Consider the following 20,660-nt stretch of genomic DNA (forward strand, 5'->3'; position numbering starts at 1 on the left):
ATTATAAGCATCATTTATTATGCTGTGGAAATTTTAGGGTTGTTTGTCCTTTTGTGAAAAAACCATAAAGTGCTCTGAGGTCTAGTGGATGCATTGTGTCATGTTTAATCTATTAATACCTCTCTGTAATTTGTCACTCTTTTTGCTCTTGGGCTTATAGCAGCCACTTCTAAATGCTGAAGGTTTTGAAGGGATATTACCACTCCTTAAACTGTATATAAAATAGGAGTGCACAGGCTCCACATGTTGACTCATAGTGGGCCTGGTTGATAGAGGCTTAATATAACTTTTGTTAGTTGAATGGATGTTGTGGCATGTACAAAGTTGTAATCTTTCCTAATCTTCTAAGGAGGAGAGAGATTCAAAAGGAGAGAAATTCAAGCTGACTGGCATTTGCCAAAGATAGTTAGCATAACGTCTTAAAATGTAAGAACGTGAAGGTACCTCAGTTAGAATATGCGTCAGGCTGTAAATCTTCTGTAATCAACCCTACTCTGGCAGAGAGCCACGCCGTTTGCTGCCACGTCAAAAGGAGAAGCTCAGCTGCCAAGCTGTCAGCGGGCTCCCTTCTGCTAATAATTTTATCTTGTGCCTTCTCTAGCTACCGTATCTTTGTTGCACTCAGTGCTTCAAGGAAATGAAATGTTCACAGTTGAATGTTGGTCAAACCCATTCTATTCAAATACGATAAAGCCCTGGTTCTCTTGTGTCTTTTTAATCTAAAGCTAAAATTATACTCTATTCATCTGTCTTCTTCTTTCATGCTGCTTGTAGTTCTTCAAATTATCAGATAAATAGACTGGTTCGGTGTTTTGGAATGGGATTGCCACACTCCCACATTCCTTCTCCCACCCCCCGATTTTTTTTTTTTTTTCCTAAAAACCTCATTTAAATACACTTGCAGAGAGGTATGTTAAATCAGTTCCTCTCAAGGTCTGGATAGTTCCAAAGTAAAGACTTCCTTTGACCTCCTATTAAAGTTCTTTTGATTCTGACCACTGCCTATCACTTTTACATTTTCTCCTGTAAAAATTTTGATGTGCTGTAATATATTACAAACACTATATTACATTGTTGTATAAGAGATTGATGGACTTTGGAGTTAGATCAGGTCATATTCAAAATGGTCGCTTTCCCTGCCCTTCTGGCATTTGACTGTTGAATATGTAAGAGAAGCAAAAACTTCCACCCCTCATTGAGAAACACCTAGTGTTTTGCTTGTAGGCCTTTGCTAGGTTTCATTGTTTGATAGAGATTAACAGCTCAAGTGGTCAAGTATAGGCCTTGCTATTATATTTTTAGTGCCTTTTAAATTCAGAGTACAGTTTTAATGTAAATTCCAATGTAGTAGGAAAGCCAAGGGAAGCAGTGAAGGGATTTAGTTATAAAAGAGAGACCCTGGGAGATGATAATTATCCATAACTACATAATGGTGATTATATAGTTCAGATAATTGCTATGAAAATATGAGTGGAAGTTACTCCAGACTAGAGCATCTCTTTTTCTTCTGGCATCTCTGAGACGGTAGAATGAAGAAAGGTGGGTGAATTTTATATGCAGTCACCTAGCATCACCCAGTACTATTGTGCATGTTATTAAAGCAACCATTGAACTTATTCCATGTTATTTTTGTTCCTTCTTATTATTTTTTTGTTGGCCATACTTCGCGGTTTGTAGGATCTTAATTCCCCAATCAGGGATTGAACCTGTGCCCGCGGCAGTGAAAGCACTGATTCCTAACCACTGGACCACCAGAGAATTCTCATTCCCTCTCTTTGATTTTTTTTTTTTTTTAATAGGCTTGCATTTACCAAAGCCTAAGCAAGGCTATCTTTTGCTCTTAAAAAACTAGCTCTAAAATAAATTAATTGAGCTGCTGTCAAGTTCTTAGAGATTACACGAATGTAGTTTCTTCTCAAAGTAGAACTTCTGAAGAGCTAGTACATAATTTGACGATCTAACCCTAAGGGATACCAGGAACTTCATTTATCTGTTAGGTTCCAAGGCCACTGTCTTAGATTTTCCTGAAATTCAAAAAGGCCCATGTGTATATGTGTTGTTTTTTCCTTGTGATAAACATATGTAGACAATTGAAAAATATACAAGTGTAAAAAGTAAAAGATATAAATGTACCTTTCTTTTTAATCCCACTTCCCAAAAGTAAACCAGCTTATTTTTTGGCATATCAGACATGTATACATCTAAATCTATAAAAATGTAATTTCTTTAAAAAAATACTTATTCTTTATCACTTTTTTAGTTAATTATGCATTGTGAATGTCTTTCCATGATAGTAGATCTAATTTTTCTGTATCCCATTCCATTGGACAATTGATTTCCCTGTTCCCTCACAGAAGGACTTAGGTTTGTTTTTGTTGTTTGGTTAGTTTTTTTGTTTGTTTTCAGTTAAAGGTAATATAGTGAACATATTTGTATGTATCTTTGCCCACTTGATGGACAGGGAGGCCTGGCGTGCTGCGATTCATGGGGTCGCAGAGAGTCGGACATGACTGAGCGACTGAACTGAACTGAACTGATAGTTTCCTAGTTTATATTCCTAAATCAAGGGTATGTAATTTTAAAGTTTTGATACATGTTGTCAAATGAGCCTCCAAATAATAAGTTTATAAGCCTGCTGCCAACATATAAGGATTCATTCTTCCTACATCTTCAACAACATAGTTGCTTGTTTATGATTCAGAAACTTGAATTGTAAACTCTAAGTCCCGAGTTTATTTTATATAATCTCTGATTTATGGCTTTCACAAATAGCCTATAAAAATAGATGCTTTTCGTATTTTTCCTTTTATTCCTGCCATACTTGTTTAGATATAGAATGTGTTATCAAGACAAGGCGATCTTTTTTTTGTTAGTATAGGTGTAACATACATTTTAAGGAATTTATCAGTCATTTCCAAATTCTTCTCTTCTTGAATATTTCTTATATTATTAGTCAAGTCAGGATATTAATTTCAAAACCTTGCTCTTTTGAGTTGGAGTTCAAGGGACAGCTACTGAACCTCTCATTCTCTTTGCTGAAATTTACACATGATCACTTTTGAAATACCTCTTAAATTTACTGAGCACCTCACACTGACTGTAATAGTGATTGAACAATAATTTAAGGCATATTAAAGAAAACTTTATTAATCCAAACAGATTTTAATGAAATCTGAGTTTTATCTGTTTGCTTGCTTGCAGGTGGATTCACCTATGAACTTGAAGCATCCCCATGACTTAGTCATATTAATGAGACAAGAAACAACAGTTAACTACCTCAAAGAACTGGAGGTGAGACAACTGGGCAAGCGGTATGCAGCTGATACTTGGTGCATTTCACAGGCGCTCCTGTGGTCAAAGAAGAATTAAAACGTATTATTTCTTAATTCTTCTGACTTTTACAGGAATATTCTATTGTTAGATCATGCTTTTTTTTTTTTAAAATCAGAATGCCATTTGAGCACTAGTAAGAGAAATAGACTACTGGAACCTTGGTTTTATGCCTCATTCTTGACTCATATATCCTTGAACAATATTTCCATGTATAAATATTTCCATCAAATATGAAGAGGAATTATCTCAAGATAATCTTGGAAGGAGAGTTTGGGTAAAGATTTTGTTAGTTCTCAGATAGTAAAAACTAGGACCTTAGTAGTTTGTGTTCTTATGATTGAGGTGAAAAGCATTCATCACTTTGCATCTTGAAAACTCTTCCTTCATTTTTATTTTATATTGAAGTATAGTTGATTAACAATATTGAGTTAGTTTCAAGTGTACAGCATAGTGGTCCAGTTATACATGTATTTATTCTTTTTCAGATTCTTTTCCACACTTTGAAAACCTGATATTTATTAGCTCTAATAATACCTGACCTTTTGGTTTCTATCATTGATTTTCATAAACTGATTTTTCTTAGTAGCAGATAGTGTTAACTATTTGAAAAATAGTTTCTTTTTTCTTTCATAAAACTTCCTTTTAAAAGTTACAGTGTAAATGGAATTCAAATTTTAATGAAACTTTTTTAAGTTGTAGAAAAAAAACCCATTTTGCAAAATGAGATTTAGAAAATTATTGGGAATAGTAAGAATAGAATCAGAGTCTTAGAAAGTTAGAAGGAATCATAAAGATCATCCTCATTTCAGAGGTAAGGAAATAATTAGACCTAAAGACTGTGAATTGCCTGATTTCATGAAACAGGTTACGGCAGAACCAGAGGCAGATGGTTTATCTCCTAGCTGTTTCTGGAGATGAAACCAGGTAGCCATTCATCTTCTAGATATATAAAAGTTACAAACTTCACTTAAATAAATTTAAACTAGTACATCTATTAACAGTAATAGTTATATATTTTTTAAACTTCTGTCAATTAAGAAGGAAGAACTTTTAGCACATACTAATCAATCATGTAGGCAGTAAACTTTTTAGGAATACTTATAAAACTTAAGCACCTCACCATTTTAAAAATAGTGTCTCACCTTGTTCTTACCAGTTTTGTCACTTATAAATTTGGAAATGTTGATTTTTATGAATACTAAGAAAGACAGTAGACATAATTTATAGAGCTCCATGCTTGCAAGCTTAAAACACATTGTTCAGAAAGATGCAGTGGTGCAGAAAATAGTTTTTAAGAACCGTAGACAACACTATATATGTTTATGATTATCCATCTTTTTAAGTGGCAGTATTATTTAATATAAAGAGAAAGAGACTTCGAGTATGTGTAATGGGAAAATGCCATTTACCAAGTCATTGAAAATGCAAATGAAAAATAATGACTCCACCAGTATTTGGTTAAGGTAATATAATGAGTTTATACATAGTACTTAGTTCTGCTTCATATGCACAATGACAGTTGAAAGACAAAATAGAAATCAAAGTAAAATGTAGTCAGGTCTGAACACAACATAAACAGTCTCCGTAGACTTGAAATGGAATAGAAAACACCAAGTTGAGAATGTAGCTAAAACTATAAACCTGCTGGTCTCCAAAACCAGGAATAGGTTCTGCTGTCTGATGTTCATTTCATCTCTGTGGAGTAAAGGGAACAACAGTGTTCTGTGCAAGATAAAGGAAGATAACCAGATTTACTACTGCTGGAAGACTGGGATGGAGCATGAAAAGAGTCTGGTGGGAAGAATTTTAAAAAAGGCAGGAAGACAAAACAAAACCTAATGACCAAAAAATGAACCAAACCATCTAGTGGTTCAGTAATTGCATCGTCAGTTTCCTGAACACCATTTCAGGGTTGAGTATCATTTTGGGTTAGAAACTCTAAAATTATATGATCTGGTTTTGGACGTTGGATCTAGATAGAACATGGAAGCAGCTACAAAACTGTTAGACCCAGGAGGTGGTCATGGAGTGGTTGGGAAGAGACAGAGATGGAGATGGGGTGAAGGAGGATTCCAGGATTTTTGACCCAAGCAATTGATGTTGGATGGAGTTGGCTTTAGCTGAGATGAGAAGACTGAAGGAGGGATAGACTGGGGAGGAAGTTGGTATATTAAGAAGATACCTATTAGGAATCTGAGTGGAGACATTGAGTGAAGAGTTGGTTCTTCTGGTGTGGACTCCTGGGTAAAGGCTTGAGCTAGAGATTTAAGTTTATTTATCCTTCTTAATCACTGACATAGGATTAAATCCATGAGACTAGGTAATACAGTTTACCTATAAAGTAGTGACAACTAGGTGTACTTAGATACCAGAATCAATACCAGAAGACAGTAGCATCAAAGTGTTAAGTACAGAATTTATATTCTTTTAAATATAATATTTTATATTCTCTTAAACCATCATTCAGGAGTGAGGACAAAGCAATTTTCTGACGTACACAGTTTACTAACCACAGACCTTCACTGTACTGACCAATGTAGATAAATCTCAAAAGCATTAAGTTTTAAAAAAGAAAGTTGTAAAATAATCTCACAATTTGTATGGAAATACAAAAAACCTCAAATAGCCAAAGCAATCTTGAGAAAGAAGAATGGAACTGGAGGAATCAACCTGCCTGACTTCAGGCTCTACTACAAAGCTGCAGTCATCAAGACAGTATGGTACTGGCACAAAGACAGAAATATAGATCAATGGAACAGAATAGAAAGCCCAGAGATAAATCCACGAACCTATGGACACCTTATCTTTGACAAAGGAGGCAAGAATACACAATGGAAAAAAGACAACCTCTTTAACAAGTGGTGCTGGGAAAACTGGTCAACCACTTGTAAAAGAATGAAACTAGAACACTTTCTAACACCATACACAAAAATAAACTCAAAATGGATTAAAGATCTAAATGTAAGACCAGAGACTATAAAACTCCTAGAGGAGAACATAGGCAAAACACTCTCCGACATAAATCACAGCAAGATCCTCTATGACCCACCTCCCAGAATATTGGAAATAAAAGCAAAAATAAACAAATGGGACCTAATGAAACCTAAAAGCTTTTGCACAACAAAGGAAACTATAAACAAGGTGAAAAGACAGCCTTCAGAATGGGAGAAAATAATAGCAAATGAAGAAACAGACAAAGGATTAATCTCAAAAACATACAAGCAACTCCTGCAGCTCAATTCCAGAAAAATAAATGACCCAATCAAAAAATGGGCCAAAGAACTAAACAGACATTTCTCCAGAGAAGACATACAGATGGCTAACAAACACATGAAAAGATGCTCAACATCACTCATTATCAGAGAAATGCAAAGCAAAACCTCAATGAGGTACCGTTACACGCCAGTCAGAATGGCTGCTATCCAAAAGTCTACAAGCAATAAATGCTGGAGAGGGTGTGGAGAAAAGGGAACCCTCTTACACTGTTGGTGGGAATGCAAACTAGTACAGCCACTATGGAAAACAGTGTGGAGATTTCTTTAAAAACTGGAAATAGAACTGCCATATGACCCAGCAATCCCACTTCTGGGCATACACACCAAGGAAACCAGATCTGAAAGAGACACGTGCACCCCAATGTTCATCGCAGCACTGTTTATAATTGCCAGGACATGGAAGCAACCTAGATGCCCATCAGCAGACGAATGGATAAGGAAGCTATGGTACATATACACAATGGAATATTACTCAGCCATTAAAAAGAATTCATTTGGATCAGTTCTAATGAGATGGATGAAACTGGAGCCCATTGTACAGAGTGAAGTAAGCCAGACAGATAAAGACCAATACAGTATACTAACACATATATATGGAATTTAAAAAGATGGTAACGATAACCCTATATGCAAAACAGAAAAAGAGACACAGATGTACAGAACAGACTTTTAGATTTTATGGGAGAAGGTGAGGGTGGGATGTTCTGAGAGAATAGCATTGAAACAAGTATACTATCAAGGGTGAAACAGATCACCAGCCCAGGTTGGATGCATGAGACAAGTGCTCAGGGCTGGTGCACTGGGAAGACCCAGAGGGATGGGATGGAGAGGGAGGCGGGAGGGGGGATCGGGATGGGGAACACATGTAAATCCATGGCTGATTCATGTCAATGTATGGCAAAAATCACTACAATATTGTAAAGTAATTAGCCCCCAACCAATAAAAATAAATGGGGGGTAAAAAAAAGAGAGAGAGAAAAATAAATAAATAAAAAAGAAAGTTGTAGAATATACAGTATGATACTATTTATATAAAATTTTAAAACTTGCAAAACAATGCTATGTGTTGATTTTAGATATATATATATAGTAATATTTAAGAGAGTATGGGCAATATAGTAATATTTTGTAAAAATATACATGAAAATGATGTATAAAACATTCAGGATAGTGGTAACTTCTGTTTACTTGCTTATTTATTTATAGTATTTATTTTTTTCTCTTGGTCATGCCATGCGGCTTGATGGATCTTAGTTCTCCAACCAGAGACTGAACTTGGGCTCTTGACAGTGAGAGTGCCAAGTCCTAACCACGGGATTCCCAGGGTAGTGGTAACTTTTGAAAGGGAGAGAGGGGTTTCAAAGACTGTAAGAGGAGCTTCAACTATTTTTTTTCCTTCTAGAAAAATCTAGAGTATGGCAAAATGTTAAGATTGAGTAGTAGAAATATAGCTGTTATGTAATTCCTCTATACATTTGGAAAAAAAATACGAGTGGCAGAAATTTCTCTCGAATCTAGTGATTCCAGCTAGCACTATCAATGTGCTGGTTGTCTTGAAGGACTGAAATATGACATGTTTGGACAATTCAAGGTAGTTTTAATTGCTGAGCCATCCTGTGCCTAGAAAGTTGTTAAATATAGCTTTATAGATAGTTAGAGATCATTTTATAAGGCACTCATGTGCCAGTATTATACATGTCATGTTCTGTTACTTTCTGTATATGGACACTTGTTTTGAGAAGCTTGTTCATGTCAACTAAGGTAACCGAGGGCATATTTAGAATTCTCTGACTTGGTCAACATGTTAAATTCTCCTTTCTCTTACATGGTATGTAGATTGAAATATGAGAAAAATCCAACAAGTTCTTATTTTCTTCTCAACAGAAGCAATTAGTTGCTCAAAAAATTCACATAGAAGAGAATGAGGACAGAGATACAGGACTGGAACAGAGACATAATAAAGAGGATCCAGACTGCATCAAAGCCAAGGTGCCCTTAGGGGACCTAGACCTATATGATGGCACATACATAACTTTGGAGAGCAAAGATATCAGGTAAAAAAAATTCTCTTTCCAAAAATAAAAGTACTTCTTCCTGAACAGACATTTCTCAATTCAAAATTATTTTTCTAATTAGAAAAAGCTTCAGTAACTGATGACTTTATTGAAATCTGAAAGTTCAAAATATATACTATGTATGGAATTCTTACAAATCAATTATTTACCATCACAGTAGAAAATTGAACAGTTTATGGTAAAAAGTACAAATGGCCCATAAACACGTGGAAAAAATTATTTCTCAGTAACGATCAAGTAAGTGCATGCTAAAACATTTTTCATCAAATTGGAAAAAAATATTTAAAAATCAGTAACATAAAATATGGGAAGACTGTATACAAAAGTGTAAATTGGTTTAACATTTCTAGAAAGAGTTTAGCAGTGTCTTACTAGCTGAAAAGTCTGCAGTCTTTTTTTTTTTTTTTTTAAAGTCTGCAGTCTTTAACAGTCTGTGACTTACCTGTTATTTTCTCTTTAACTCTTGATTTATCTCCTTTAAGTTGAACTCTCAAACTAATTTATTCCAACAGCGACTATATGAAAAAGGTATGCATGTTGACTAATATTGATTGTAAAGTGAGATGCTTTGAGAATATGATTTAATTAGAGAAAAATTTGGCATTTCTTCACTTTTCATTCATTCGTTACTCCTTGCCTCTTGATTGTAGCCCTGAAGATTATATAGACACAGAATCTCCTGTCCCTCCAGACCCTGAGCAACCTGATTGTACTAAAATTCTAGAGCTTCCATATAGTATACATGCTTTTCAGCACTTGCGAGTAAGTAGAGAAATTTGGGGGGGGGCCTCGTTTTCATTTTTTTCTTTAATCTCTTGCTTAGGCATGCTCTTTTTTTCTTTCTTCTCTCCTTACAAATAGCTTTTTGTTTTAACAGACATCTCCTACTTTTAAAATTCCTTCAGAATAAACATTCTTAAGATACTGAATTGTAATCTTTTATGTTTTCTATTCTCCTTTTTCTTTTTTTCAATCTTTTCTTCTTCTCTTCAGGGTGTACAAGAGAGAGTTAATCTTTCCGCACCTCTACTACCTAAAGAAGATCCAATCTTCACGTATTTATCTAAACGATTAGGAAGGAGTATAGATGACATAGGTCACCTCATTCATGAAGGCCTGCAGAAGGTAAGTCATCAGTGACTAAAGAGCCCAGAGACTGTGAACAGAAGATACTTTTCTCTCAGAAAATACCTCCCTGGCTTGTTTTTGTCTAGAGAGTGATTTTAAATCCTGATTACAGTAGTATAAACCATATAGTTTAAAGTTAGGCAGAAGCATTGACAATCCAGTCCCCTTTATCAGGGTGAGATGCTGAAAAGTTTTGTTTGAACTAATTCTTGAAAAAACAAATTATAAACTAATATAAGCAACTGGGCTTATAGGCTAGATTATATATTTTGAGTGTGAAGGAAAATTTAACATTAGCATCTTTGATATATAACTATACACAGTAAATACATAGATTATCACTGTTCTCTGAACAGGAAAAGAATCACCACAAATAAAATCTTCTTGTAATTTTCTTTTAAAGAAACACCTACTTTAAAAAAAATGGAATGCGGGATTATGTAACAGGACCCAAAAATTTAAATGTATCATTGAGGATAACATGTCGGAATTTAGAAATAGTTTTTGCTCTTCTCTGTGCCTAAGGAGATTCATAAAATCCAGGCTATTTTCTATGCAGTGGTATTAAGTAAAATGTGTAGTTGTAATATTTATATACAGTTTACTCAAATATATATATTTTTATACTGTTACCCAAATATATGTTTATTCAAATACTTGATATAAGATTATTTTTGTAGCTAAGTTACCTTCTTCATCTTGTTTTTCTGAAGGTAATGTAAAATACCGCATCCCCAGAATTGATGAATAATAAGGGAAAACTGGCCTAGGATTTAAAATATCCTTCAGAGAATTGTTAGTTGAAAGTAGATCATAGTGGTAAGTGCTCTATAAAAAATTAAAATAGAGGGTTTATTGGGTGGCTACTTTAGATTAAGCAGGTGGGGTTATCCTCTCTGGAAATATGAAATTTAAGCTGATACTTGAATGACAAGAAGAAACCAAAAGTCATAAATCAAGGAAGAGCATTCTAGGCTGAGGCAAGAGCCCCGAAGCCTTACTTAGCTTGACAGTGTATCAGTCAGCTCAGGCCGCCGCCACAGAATACCGCAGGCTGGGTGGCTTCAGCAGCTGAACTCGCGCAGTTCTGGAGGCTGGAAAGCCCACGATGGTGTTGCTGGCTGATTCAGTCCCTGCTGAGGACTGTCTTCCTGGCCTGTAGATGGCCGCTTGCTGGCTGTGTCGTCACCTGGCTTCTCTGTGTGTACGTCGGGGAGGAGTGGGTGGGCGGGGAGAGAGAGAAAAAGCCTCCTCTTATAAGGGGACTGGCCCTGTTGGATTTTTAACCTTATTACTTCTTCAGAGGCCTTATCTTCAGTATAGTCACATTGGGGGTTAGAGCATCCATATGTGAATGGTGAGAGACACATTCAGTCTGTAACAGGTGTTATATGATTAAATTCAGGTCAGTATGGCTGGAGCCTGGTGAGCGAAGGGGAGGATGATAGGGAATGAAGCCAGAGAAGGTGGCCAGGGCCAGATTATCTCGAGCTCTGAAAGCCAAGGTTGCTGCTGCTACTGCTAAGTCACTTCAGTCGTGTCAGACTCTGGGTGATCCCATAGACAGCAGCCCACCAGGCTCCCCTTTCCCTGGGATTTTCCAGGCAAGAACACTGGAGTGGGTTGCCATTTCCTTCTCCAAGGCATGAAAGTGAAAAGTGAAGTGAAGTCGCTCAGTCGTGTCCGACTCTTAGCGACCCCATGGACCACAGCCTACCAGGCTCCTCCATCCATGGGATTTTCCAGGCAAGAGTACTAGAGTGGGGTGCCAAAAGCCAAGGTTAGGACTTTGAATTTTATTCCAGGTGTGATGAGAAGCTGAAGCAGAGAAGGGACATAATTTAATTAGTATTTTTAAAAGTACACTCAAACTTGTATGGAGAAATGACTCAAGGAGGCCAGAACTGGAAATAGACCAGTTAGAGGGTTAGTGCCATAATTCAAGAGAGGCATGAAGATGGTTTGGACTGGAATGGTTAGTAGTGGAAATGAAAGGACTTAAACTATTTCAGAAGATGTTTAGAAGCTGCTTAGTTAGATGTGGGGAATGAGAGGAAAAGGAATCAAGGATAATTCCTTAATTTTTGACTTGAGCAACCTGAAGGAGGAGCTTGTTTGGGGTGGAGGAAGATTAAGATAGAGTTCTGTATGGGTCAGGTTAAACTGAAATACCTTTATGAGTCTGGAACTCCAGTTGAGGTCACAGCTGGGTTTATAAATAGAGAATAATTGTTAAACAGGGAGAATTTGTAGCCGTGGGATTGGATAAGGTCACTTGGAGAAGAGTTCCTGGGTCCTCCTACGTTGCCTGTCCAGCAGAGGGGGAGGAGGGGCCAGTAGAAGAGGCCCAATGTGGTGTCTAAGAGCCAGGCAGAAAAAAGTGTTCGAAAGAGAAAGAATAATTAATAGTGACATTTCAGCCTTTATAGCTCTGGCAGGAGATTTTATAAGAAATCTTAATGAAAGATTTTTCTTCAAAGATTTCTTTTTCTCTTCCAGTATGATGTGTAGAATACTCTGTTTATCATGATGTTTTTAGTAGTTCATGTTGAATTTTTAATTTATCGTTTTGTCCCAATTCACAATGCAAGTTTTAAAAACAGATTAAAAACCATTTGTTGATTTAAAAAGAAACTTTCTCAAAAGGCTACTAAAAGAGAGACTGAAGCCTAAGCCATAAATCAGTTGTGAAAGAATATAGCATCTGCTCTTTCTAGAACCTATCAGTTCAGTTCAGTTCAGTTGCTCAGTCGTGTCCGACTCTTTGCAACCCTGTGGACTGCAGCACACCAGGCCTCCCTGTCCATCACCAACTCCCAGGGTTTACTCAAACCCATGTCCATTGAGTCGGTGGTGCCATCCAACCATCTCATCCTCTGGTGTTCCCTTCTCCCGCCTTCAATCTTTCCCAGCATTAGGGTCTTTTCAAATGAGTCAGCTCTTTGCATCAGGTGGCCAAAGTATTGGAGTTTCAGCTTTAGCATCAGTCCTTCCAGTGAATATTCAGGCCTGATTTCCTTTAGGATGGACTGGTTGGATCTCCTTGTAGTCCAAGGGACTCTCAAGAGTCTTCTCCAACACCACAGTTCAAAAGCATCAATTCTTCAGCACTCAGCCTTCACCTTTCAGGCTGACGTGGTTAAGAGGGGAGGAAGCAGTCCGGGATGGCCCCAAAAGGCAAAAGTGGGACCAGCCAGGTATAGACCTCAGTTCATCACAACAGGAGACCTTGTTCTAACAGTCAGAGCTGTCTTGGAATGGAGTAGAGACAGCACCGAGCACTCTTAAGTACAGTGAGACCACAGAAGGCCGGCAGGAGCACAGAGTCTGGTATTACAAGACCCAGGTTCACGTCCTAATGTTGCCCTTTATGGGCTGTGGGATCTCGGGAGCCTCAGTTTCCTCACCTGCAAAATGGGAGGAGTACTAATGGAACAAGGGTTCCATAAAATGAATTCAGCCCTTATCACAACCTTTGCTATTTTGTTTATTTGCTTGTTTATTGTCCACGGGGCTTCCCAGATGGCGCAGCAGTAAAGAATCTGCCTGTGATACAGGAAATGCAAGAGATGTGAGTTCAAACCGTGGGTTGGGAAGATATCCTAGAGGAGGAAATGGCAACCCACTCCAGTATTCTTGACTGAAAAACCCCAGAGACGGAGGAGCCTGGTGGGCCGCAGCCCGAAGGGTCACGGAAAGTTGGGTGCAGCTGAGCGCTCAGCACAGCGCTCCTTACCCAACTGCTTCGTGCTAAAGCCTTTCATTGCGCTACTCAAAAGCCGTGATTCTTCCTTGAAGCTAGAATACTTAATGGATGATTAATGCAGAATTATACTGCTTTTAATCTTAAAAATAGCTTTCAAAAATAAAATAACTGGTCCTTTTGTAAAAACAGACTATATAAAAATCTATAAAAGAGAAAGTAAAACTTGTAATTTAAAGTCAGAGATAATAACTTTTATAATATTTTGGAGATTTTTTTTTTTAGTTTAACATATTTTTATAGTTAAACCTTTTTCTTTTTATGGTTGTGCTAAGTCTTTGCTCCTGCACGTGAGCTTTGTCTCTTTGTGGTGGGCGGGGGCTGCTCTCTGGTCACAATATGGGCTTCTCATTGCGGTGGCTTCCCTTTTTGCAGAGCATGGGCTCTAGGACATGGCAGGCTCAGTAGTTGTGGCTCACTGGCTTAGTTGCCCCACGTGTGGAATCTTCCCAGACCAGAGACTGAGCCCACGTCCCCTGCATTGGCAGGTGGATTCTTATCCACTAGACTACGAGGGAAGTTCTTTAGTTAAACCACGAGGGAAGTTCTTTAGTTAAAAATTGTTCTCAAGGATAAATTTTTAATCATGAAATTTGGGGGTAAAAGAGTAATCACATTTTTTAAGGTTTTATAACTACAGGTTGTTAAATTGTTCCCCCTTCCCCCCCTAGGAAATGCTCTACTAACCTACAGTTAATATCTGCAATTAATATACACTGTAGCCAATAGTGAATACTGGCATTCTTTTTAATCTTTGCCAATTTTTAAAAGAAAAACTTGCATCTTTTAGATTATTTTTTGTTGTTTTTTATTTTCTTCACCTGCTAAGTAGCCATTGTTTCATATTTTTGAATTGTCCATGTTTTGTCCCATATTCTCTTGGCTTTTTGTCTCTCTGTTTAGATTTTTAATGAGCTATCTTGTTTATTAAAGGTATTAAACGTTGGCTGTCATATGTTTTTTCTGTTTTATCTTAAATTTTATGACTTTTTTCATTCTGAATTTGAAATTTCTTACTTGGGTTTAAACTTACATTGAGTTTTTGACACAGTTCAGTTTAGTGTTTTGACCTCTCTGTAGTTGAAATCAGTGTATGTTCAGGGATTAAAAATCCAAACCACAAAAGGAGAAAACCTGTCTGCTATCTGAACTTCTGCTTAACTTGACTAAATAATACGTTATTAATATATAGTAGACATTTTTAGCAATGTGAAGATCTGAATGAGTTTCTGAACACACTGAGAAAATGACAACTAAAAATATATCTTTGCAGTATGTTAATTTCAGGAATTTCATGTTAGAACAACTAGCATTTCTAAGTAGGCTAGGTTCTAACTTCTGAAGTTCTGAAGTAGGGCCCAAGTTGTGGCCGCTTGGTGAGATTTTCGGCTTTGTTTCCCTCTTGGAATGATAGCCTAGTGTTGGACAGTCTGCCTGTTTAGACCGCGCGTTAGTACACTTGCTCAGCTAATGATCAGAGGCCTCTTTTGCTACAGACGGTTTATTTGTGCTTTCTCCTCTGCTTTGTCACTACTGTGTAAGTCTTGATCTTTACCAGTTTCAGACGAGATAGAGTGGTAAAGGTGCTCATTTTGAACATTCTGAGTTGAAGAAACTATCTTGAGTTATATTTGGTTGTCATTTTATTTGTTTAATTTCTAGAACTCTTCCTCGTGGGTACTATATAACATGGCTTCATTTTACTGGAGAATAAAGAATGAGCCATATCAAGTAGTGGAATGTGCCATGAGAGCGCTTCACTTCTCATCCAGGTAGGATTCCTGTCCTTCTGGACCTGTTATTTTCCACATAATTCAGGACTGTTAAAATATATATTAAAAAAAAAACAAGGAGAAGCATTTTATGTACTTACTTTCTCCTCAGTCCCTGTTCCAAGAAATTAGTGCAGTCAAAAATGGTAGATGTCAAAGAGTTCAAAGTGATAATGGCATAACATACTTCTGATTTCTGTTAAGGAAAATATGCGATATAGATGCCCTCTGACTTGCTTGGGACTTGGAAGTAAGGACCTAGGCTGGAGAAGTTATCAAAAGTTAAATTTTTCTCAAAGCAAACATCAGCCGTAAATACATTTTAAAATCATAAAATGTCTGCCAGCCTTGATTTTTGTGGCAAAATTTGTAGCCATCAGATTGAATGAGCACCGTAAATGATGTAAAATGAAACATTAGGATTTTTTAAAATTATTTTCCCCATCTGTAAGCAAACTCAAAATTGTTTTCCAAAGCCCAACAGCTCTGAATGTAGTCACAGATAATTGTGGAGCACAAGCTTCTTTCCTGACGTCTAATTACATCTCTCCTCCTCTTGAAGGCACAATAAAGACATTGCCCTGGTCAACCTGGCGAACGTTCTGCACAGAGCGCACTTCTCTGCCGACGCTGCTGTCGTGGTCCATGCAGCTCTGGACGACAGTGACTTCTTCACTAGCTACTACACTTTAGGAAACATATATGCAGTAAATACAACTTTTTTTACATGAACCAATCCAGTTGTTCTTTCTTTTTTTTTTTCTAGTTAAAAAATATCCTCTTCCCTTCTTCTGTTCTAGACAAGAGAAAGGGGATAAAAATGAAGAAACTTAAGAGAAAAAAAAACTCAAACAGTAATGAATCATAAGTGTCCTAGCCTCTTGACAAAAAAAATAATAAATCAATAGGAATATTAAATTTCTTTACAGTAGTCCTCTTAAGACAGCAGTTGTTTGAACTAAGCCATCCTATGCAGCATCGCTTCATGTTATGGAGGTTTGGCCACTGATTGAGATGATGTTCACTGTATGAAATTTGGTGTGATCTCATAAATCATAAGGACATTTGGACAGATACAACCAGGCTGACATTTTTCCCTCCTCTGTTTGTGTATGTGTGTGTGTGTGTGTTTGTCTCTTTAGATGCTTGGGGAGTATAACCACTCAGTGCTCTGTTACGACCATGCTTTACAGGCCAAACCTGGGTTTGAGCAAGCCATAAAGAGGAAGCATGCTGTCCTGTGTCAGCAAAAACTTGAGCAGAAACTGGAAGCGCAACATAGGTAACTCGGAGGAAAAAATTTTACTGAAGCAAAAAAAATTTTACTAAAGCACTATTTTATTGAAGCACAATAGATCATAGGTTAGACCTGTATAGGGTGAAATCAGCGTTAATTTGTTCATTAGAATTAAGAAAAACACCTTTTCACTACTACTAGTCCTGTCCTTTTTCTTCAGATCCAGGAGGCTTAGCACAAGTCAGTGGTTGTGTACATGATTCTAGGTATAGAGAATGTTTACAGTACATGCCATCATTTAAATCTTTACAATCTTGATCATCAGTTACTGGTATGAAGTCTGATGAAGGAGTGGGATACTGCCAGATGCTTAGTAACTCTGTTGATCGCATTTTTATTTCCATGAATTAGACTGTCAGTGAAGTCACTTGCACATGCTGTGTTCGATCTTTCTCCCCTTTGACTCCTAGGGTTGGGCTATTGTTATATTGGTTAAGTGATGTTGAGAGAGATTATTTGGCCCATGTTTTAATCAGGTTTGTATAAGCTGCACAGTAATGGAATTCCATTGTACTTGGTCCTTGTACTTAATAAAAAATGTACTGTGTTTAATTCTATAAATAATAAGACCAGTAAAGGAACTTCACATAATTCAGAAATAAATTGTTCATCACTTACAGAATTTTGAGTCTGATTATTAGAGAATTCAGTGATTAGGATTTCATTGAATTTTCCATTTAATGAATAAATTTTCCATTTTCCAATCTGTTTAAAAGCCTGATGTAGTAAAAAAGGATAGAATGATAGCTTGTTTTTGCCTGGCTTCTGTTATACCTGCTCAGAACTTGCCCTTGCTGAGCTTCTTCCAATATTATGTTCTTCTTACACAATCTGTTCAGCTCTTAAACCTCCATATGTCAAGTGTAATAAGTAATAAGATTTTTGTGACTAAATATAATGAAGCCACTGATTTATTGATATCAGCTGGTAGAGAATATTCCTTTCCAAGCAGTTTCTGTGGTTTTTACCCAAATCTGTAAACCAAAGAGCTCCAATGCAAGAGCCTGGTATTGTGGCCTTTTTTCCTTAACCTTTTGTTTAGATAGAATCAAAAGAAAAGGAAGATTCTAGAAAGGCTTTGAATGTCAGTGGAACTAATATAATCTTTGTGGAGGAAAACAGAGTTGTTAAATCTGTAGAGCTTTATAGTATATCGCTTTGTATCTTTTTTGGCCCCTGAAAAGTCCACCACACCATTTAATGTCATTAATTGTTGTATTTATGAGAAGAATTTCACATCTGTCTTTTTACCACCCAAATATTAATAAACTGGTAGCATTTATTTAGCCCCATGGTTCTTGAGATGGTGGTACAGTGGTTGTTTGTTAAAAGTCAAAATCTTGCAATTTCTGCTGAGAACCAGAAAATCTGTGTATTTAAGTGGGCTTAAACATTTACAGTTTTAAAGCTCTGTAACTTTTTCCTGGCATTAAAAAATGTTAAGATCCCTCCAGCGAACACTGAATGAGTTGAAGGAGTATCAAAAGCAACATGACCACTACCTGAGACAGCAGGAAATCCTAGAAAAACATAAGCTGATTCAGGAAGAGCAGATCCTAAGAAATATCATCCATGAGACACAGATGGCAAAAGAGGCACAATTAGGTAAGTCCTGATTCCAAGTAATTTTAAAGGCAGATCAGGAAGCTCATGTCTAGGGTGTTTCACTTCATAACTTTCAGGTAGCCACAAAGCAGTGTAAAATTGTGCTTATGATTTCCCTGGATCTTAAAATGAAGTTATCACTGCAAGTGGACCAGCAGGCCTGGGAGCCAGTTTCATCCTCCTAGCTTTTTTATAATTCACATTTTAAAGTGAAAGCCAAATCTTTTGTATCCTAGGAGTCCTAACAGTTTTTTGCCCTCTGTGGCCAACACTGGTACTTCTCTGACTTTAATATGCATGTCAGTGTCTTGGAAATCTTGTCAAAATGCAGATTCTGATTCAGTAGGTCTGAGGTGGGGCCTGAGATTCTTGTTTTTCTAACAAACTCCTATTTGCTGCTGCTGATCTGAAAGCTCACTGTGAGTAACATAGCACTACAGCGAGTTAATGCAAGCCAGACACACCCTGGAAACAAAAAATTCACACTTTTCAGCCAACACTGGCAGTAGGACTAAATGTTCTTTTTTTCTTTCATTAAAAACAAATGTTTTATTTTAGAAGAGTTTAGACTAGACTTTGTCTTAAGCAAAAAAAGTCATCAGTGGATTACTTTCAGGGGATTCTGAAATCCTCCCCCAAATGACACACAATATTGTGTATATGCACAACTTCTTTTCTGGGAAGACGATATATAGCTCTTTGTGGGGGCGTGGGGGAGGCACACCGTGTAGATATGCAGATTCTTAGTTTCCTGACCGGGGATTGAACATGTGCCCTGTGCAGATGAAACATGGAGTCTTAACCACTAGACCGCTGGGGACATCCCGTTATGAACATCTCTTACAGCCTGTGACCCCAAAACAGAACCACTCGTCTAAAGGAACTGGCGTTAACAGCATACCAGTGATTTGGTTGTTCCCAGAATGTTTCATTTACGATCAAACCCTGTGGGAGCAGATATGACAACTTGACACCAAAGAGTAAATGAATAGAATCCCTTATATTATATCCTCTTGCTTGATAAATAGAGTCTGTTACAGCCTCTTGGCGTTACAAAGAATTGGACGTGACTGAGTGACTGGACAACATGACCATTTCTAGTCCCATTTTACAATTCACCTGTCAAATTTTCTTTGCTATTTTGAGTGTAAAGAGTATGTTTGGTCCTTGGGATTACTTACTGCTCAGTCTGTACTAAAATGCAACCAGAGCTCTTATATATACATTTGAAAAAGTTATGAAGCATATAAAGCAAATTGTCTCCAGAGAGATTGGCAGTCTTAAAACCATTAATCAGTAGATTTTACAGTCATAGAATTGCCAGAAGACACCTCAGTGATTATTTAGTGGTGCCTTTGTTTTATAGATGGAGAAATTGAGGCTTTGGAATGATTTAATTAACCATTAAGGAGTTTTCCCCTGGATGAGTACCCCTCCATAAGTACTCTGCCAGGCTCTGAAGAATACAGGGTTGATACTACATGACTTAGACTAAGAAAATTGTGTTGGCATTGTTGATCTTTTCATCAGTTTTAATTTCCTTTTGTATCCCAGGAAATCATCAGATATGCCGTCTGGTCAACCAGCAGCATAGTTTACATTGCCAGTGGGACCAACCTGTGCGCTACCATCGTGGTGATATCTTTGAAAATGTGGACTATGTCCAGGTCTTTTCCTTGGTCTCTTCTAGTTCTTATAAACTTTTGCATATCAAGAGTAACATTGCTCTCCCACCCCCAATTCCTTGTATAATTGATCTCTAAAATGTGTGATTGTCATTTTAAGATTTTGAGTATCTGTTATGTTTTTGAAGTCAGATTTATAGAGAGTACTCAGTTACTTCATGAATGATATTTCTGTTTCCTAAAGCACTAGCTGTATTTGTGTTTTCATATGTGTTTAATTCCTGTCTTTACCATGAGAGCTAGAATTGGTCTATGAGTCAAAGCCTTTACCTTTCCTTATAACTTATTTTAGTAAGACCTCTAATTTACAATTTGGGAAAGAGTAGCCATGCTCTTTGCCAAAGTCAGCAGTCCAGTTATGTTGCTTCAACCAAAAACATTAACAAAATGATCATTATCAACAAGAAATGTTTATTAAGTGCCATTGCTGTTTGCATGTTTTCTCTTTCCTTCTGTCTCTGTGTAAGTCCACATAGGTACATACACATACACATACAGTCACACATGCACATAACATCCCAGCCTGTCTAGTTGGGAAGAAATAGTACATAATGATACCAAATGGCATGTAACTGATGCTGATATAGATAGTAAGTACAACCAGAGTCCAGTTTTCATTCAAAAGGATACTGGAAATAAAATAACATTTATTATATCCTATAGAAAACCCATCATGTCCTTAATCATAGATACAGAAACTTCTAGTGAGAAGCAGTTAAAGTAATTA

General features: G+C 37.0%; 1 protein-coding gene across 2 annotated transcripts in view; it reads left to right on the forward strand.

Annotated features, from left to right (window-relative positions):
- Nucleotides 1-20,660, forward strand: part of TTC17 (tetratricopeptide repeat domain 17) — a 112,161-nt gene that overhangs the window by 16,922 nt on the left and 74,579 nt on the right. For both annotated transcript variants that reach the window (XM_043909708.1, XM_043909718.1), the window contains exons 2-10: nucleotides 3,202-3,291; nucleotides 8,493-8,662; nucleotides 9,334-9,445; nucleotides 9,677-9,808; nucleotides 15,237-15,346; nucleotides 15,909-16,053; nucleotides 16,489-16,628; nucleotides 18,088-18,248; nucleotides 19,803-19,915. In XM_043909708.1, the coding sequence (XP_043765643.1) occupies nucleotides 3,202-3,291; nucleotides 8,493-8,662; nucleotides 9,334-9,445; nucleotides 9,677-9,808; nucleotides 15,237-15,346; nucleotides 15,909-16,053; nucleotides 16,489-16,628; nucleotides 18,088-18,248; nucleotides 19,803-19,915 (1,173 nt within the window). The remainder of the gene's footprint in view (nucleotides 1-3,201; nucleotides 3,292-8,492; nucleotides 8,663-9,333; nucleotides 9,446-9,676; nucleotides 9,809-15,236; nucleotides 15,347-15,908; nucleotides 16,054-16,488; nucleotides 16,629-18,087; nucleotides 18,249-19,802; nucleotides 19,916-20,660) is intronic.

Source organism: Cervus elaphus, chromosome 1 (genome assembly GCF_910594005.1).
Source record: "Cervus elaphus chromosome 1, mCerEla1.1, whole genome shotgun sequence".
NCBI classification, from domain to species: Eukaryota; Metazoa; Chordata; class Mammalia; order Artiodactyla; family Cervidae; genus Cervus; species Cervus elaphus.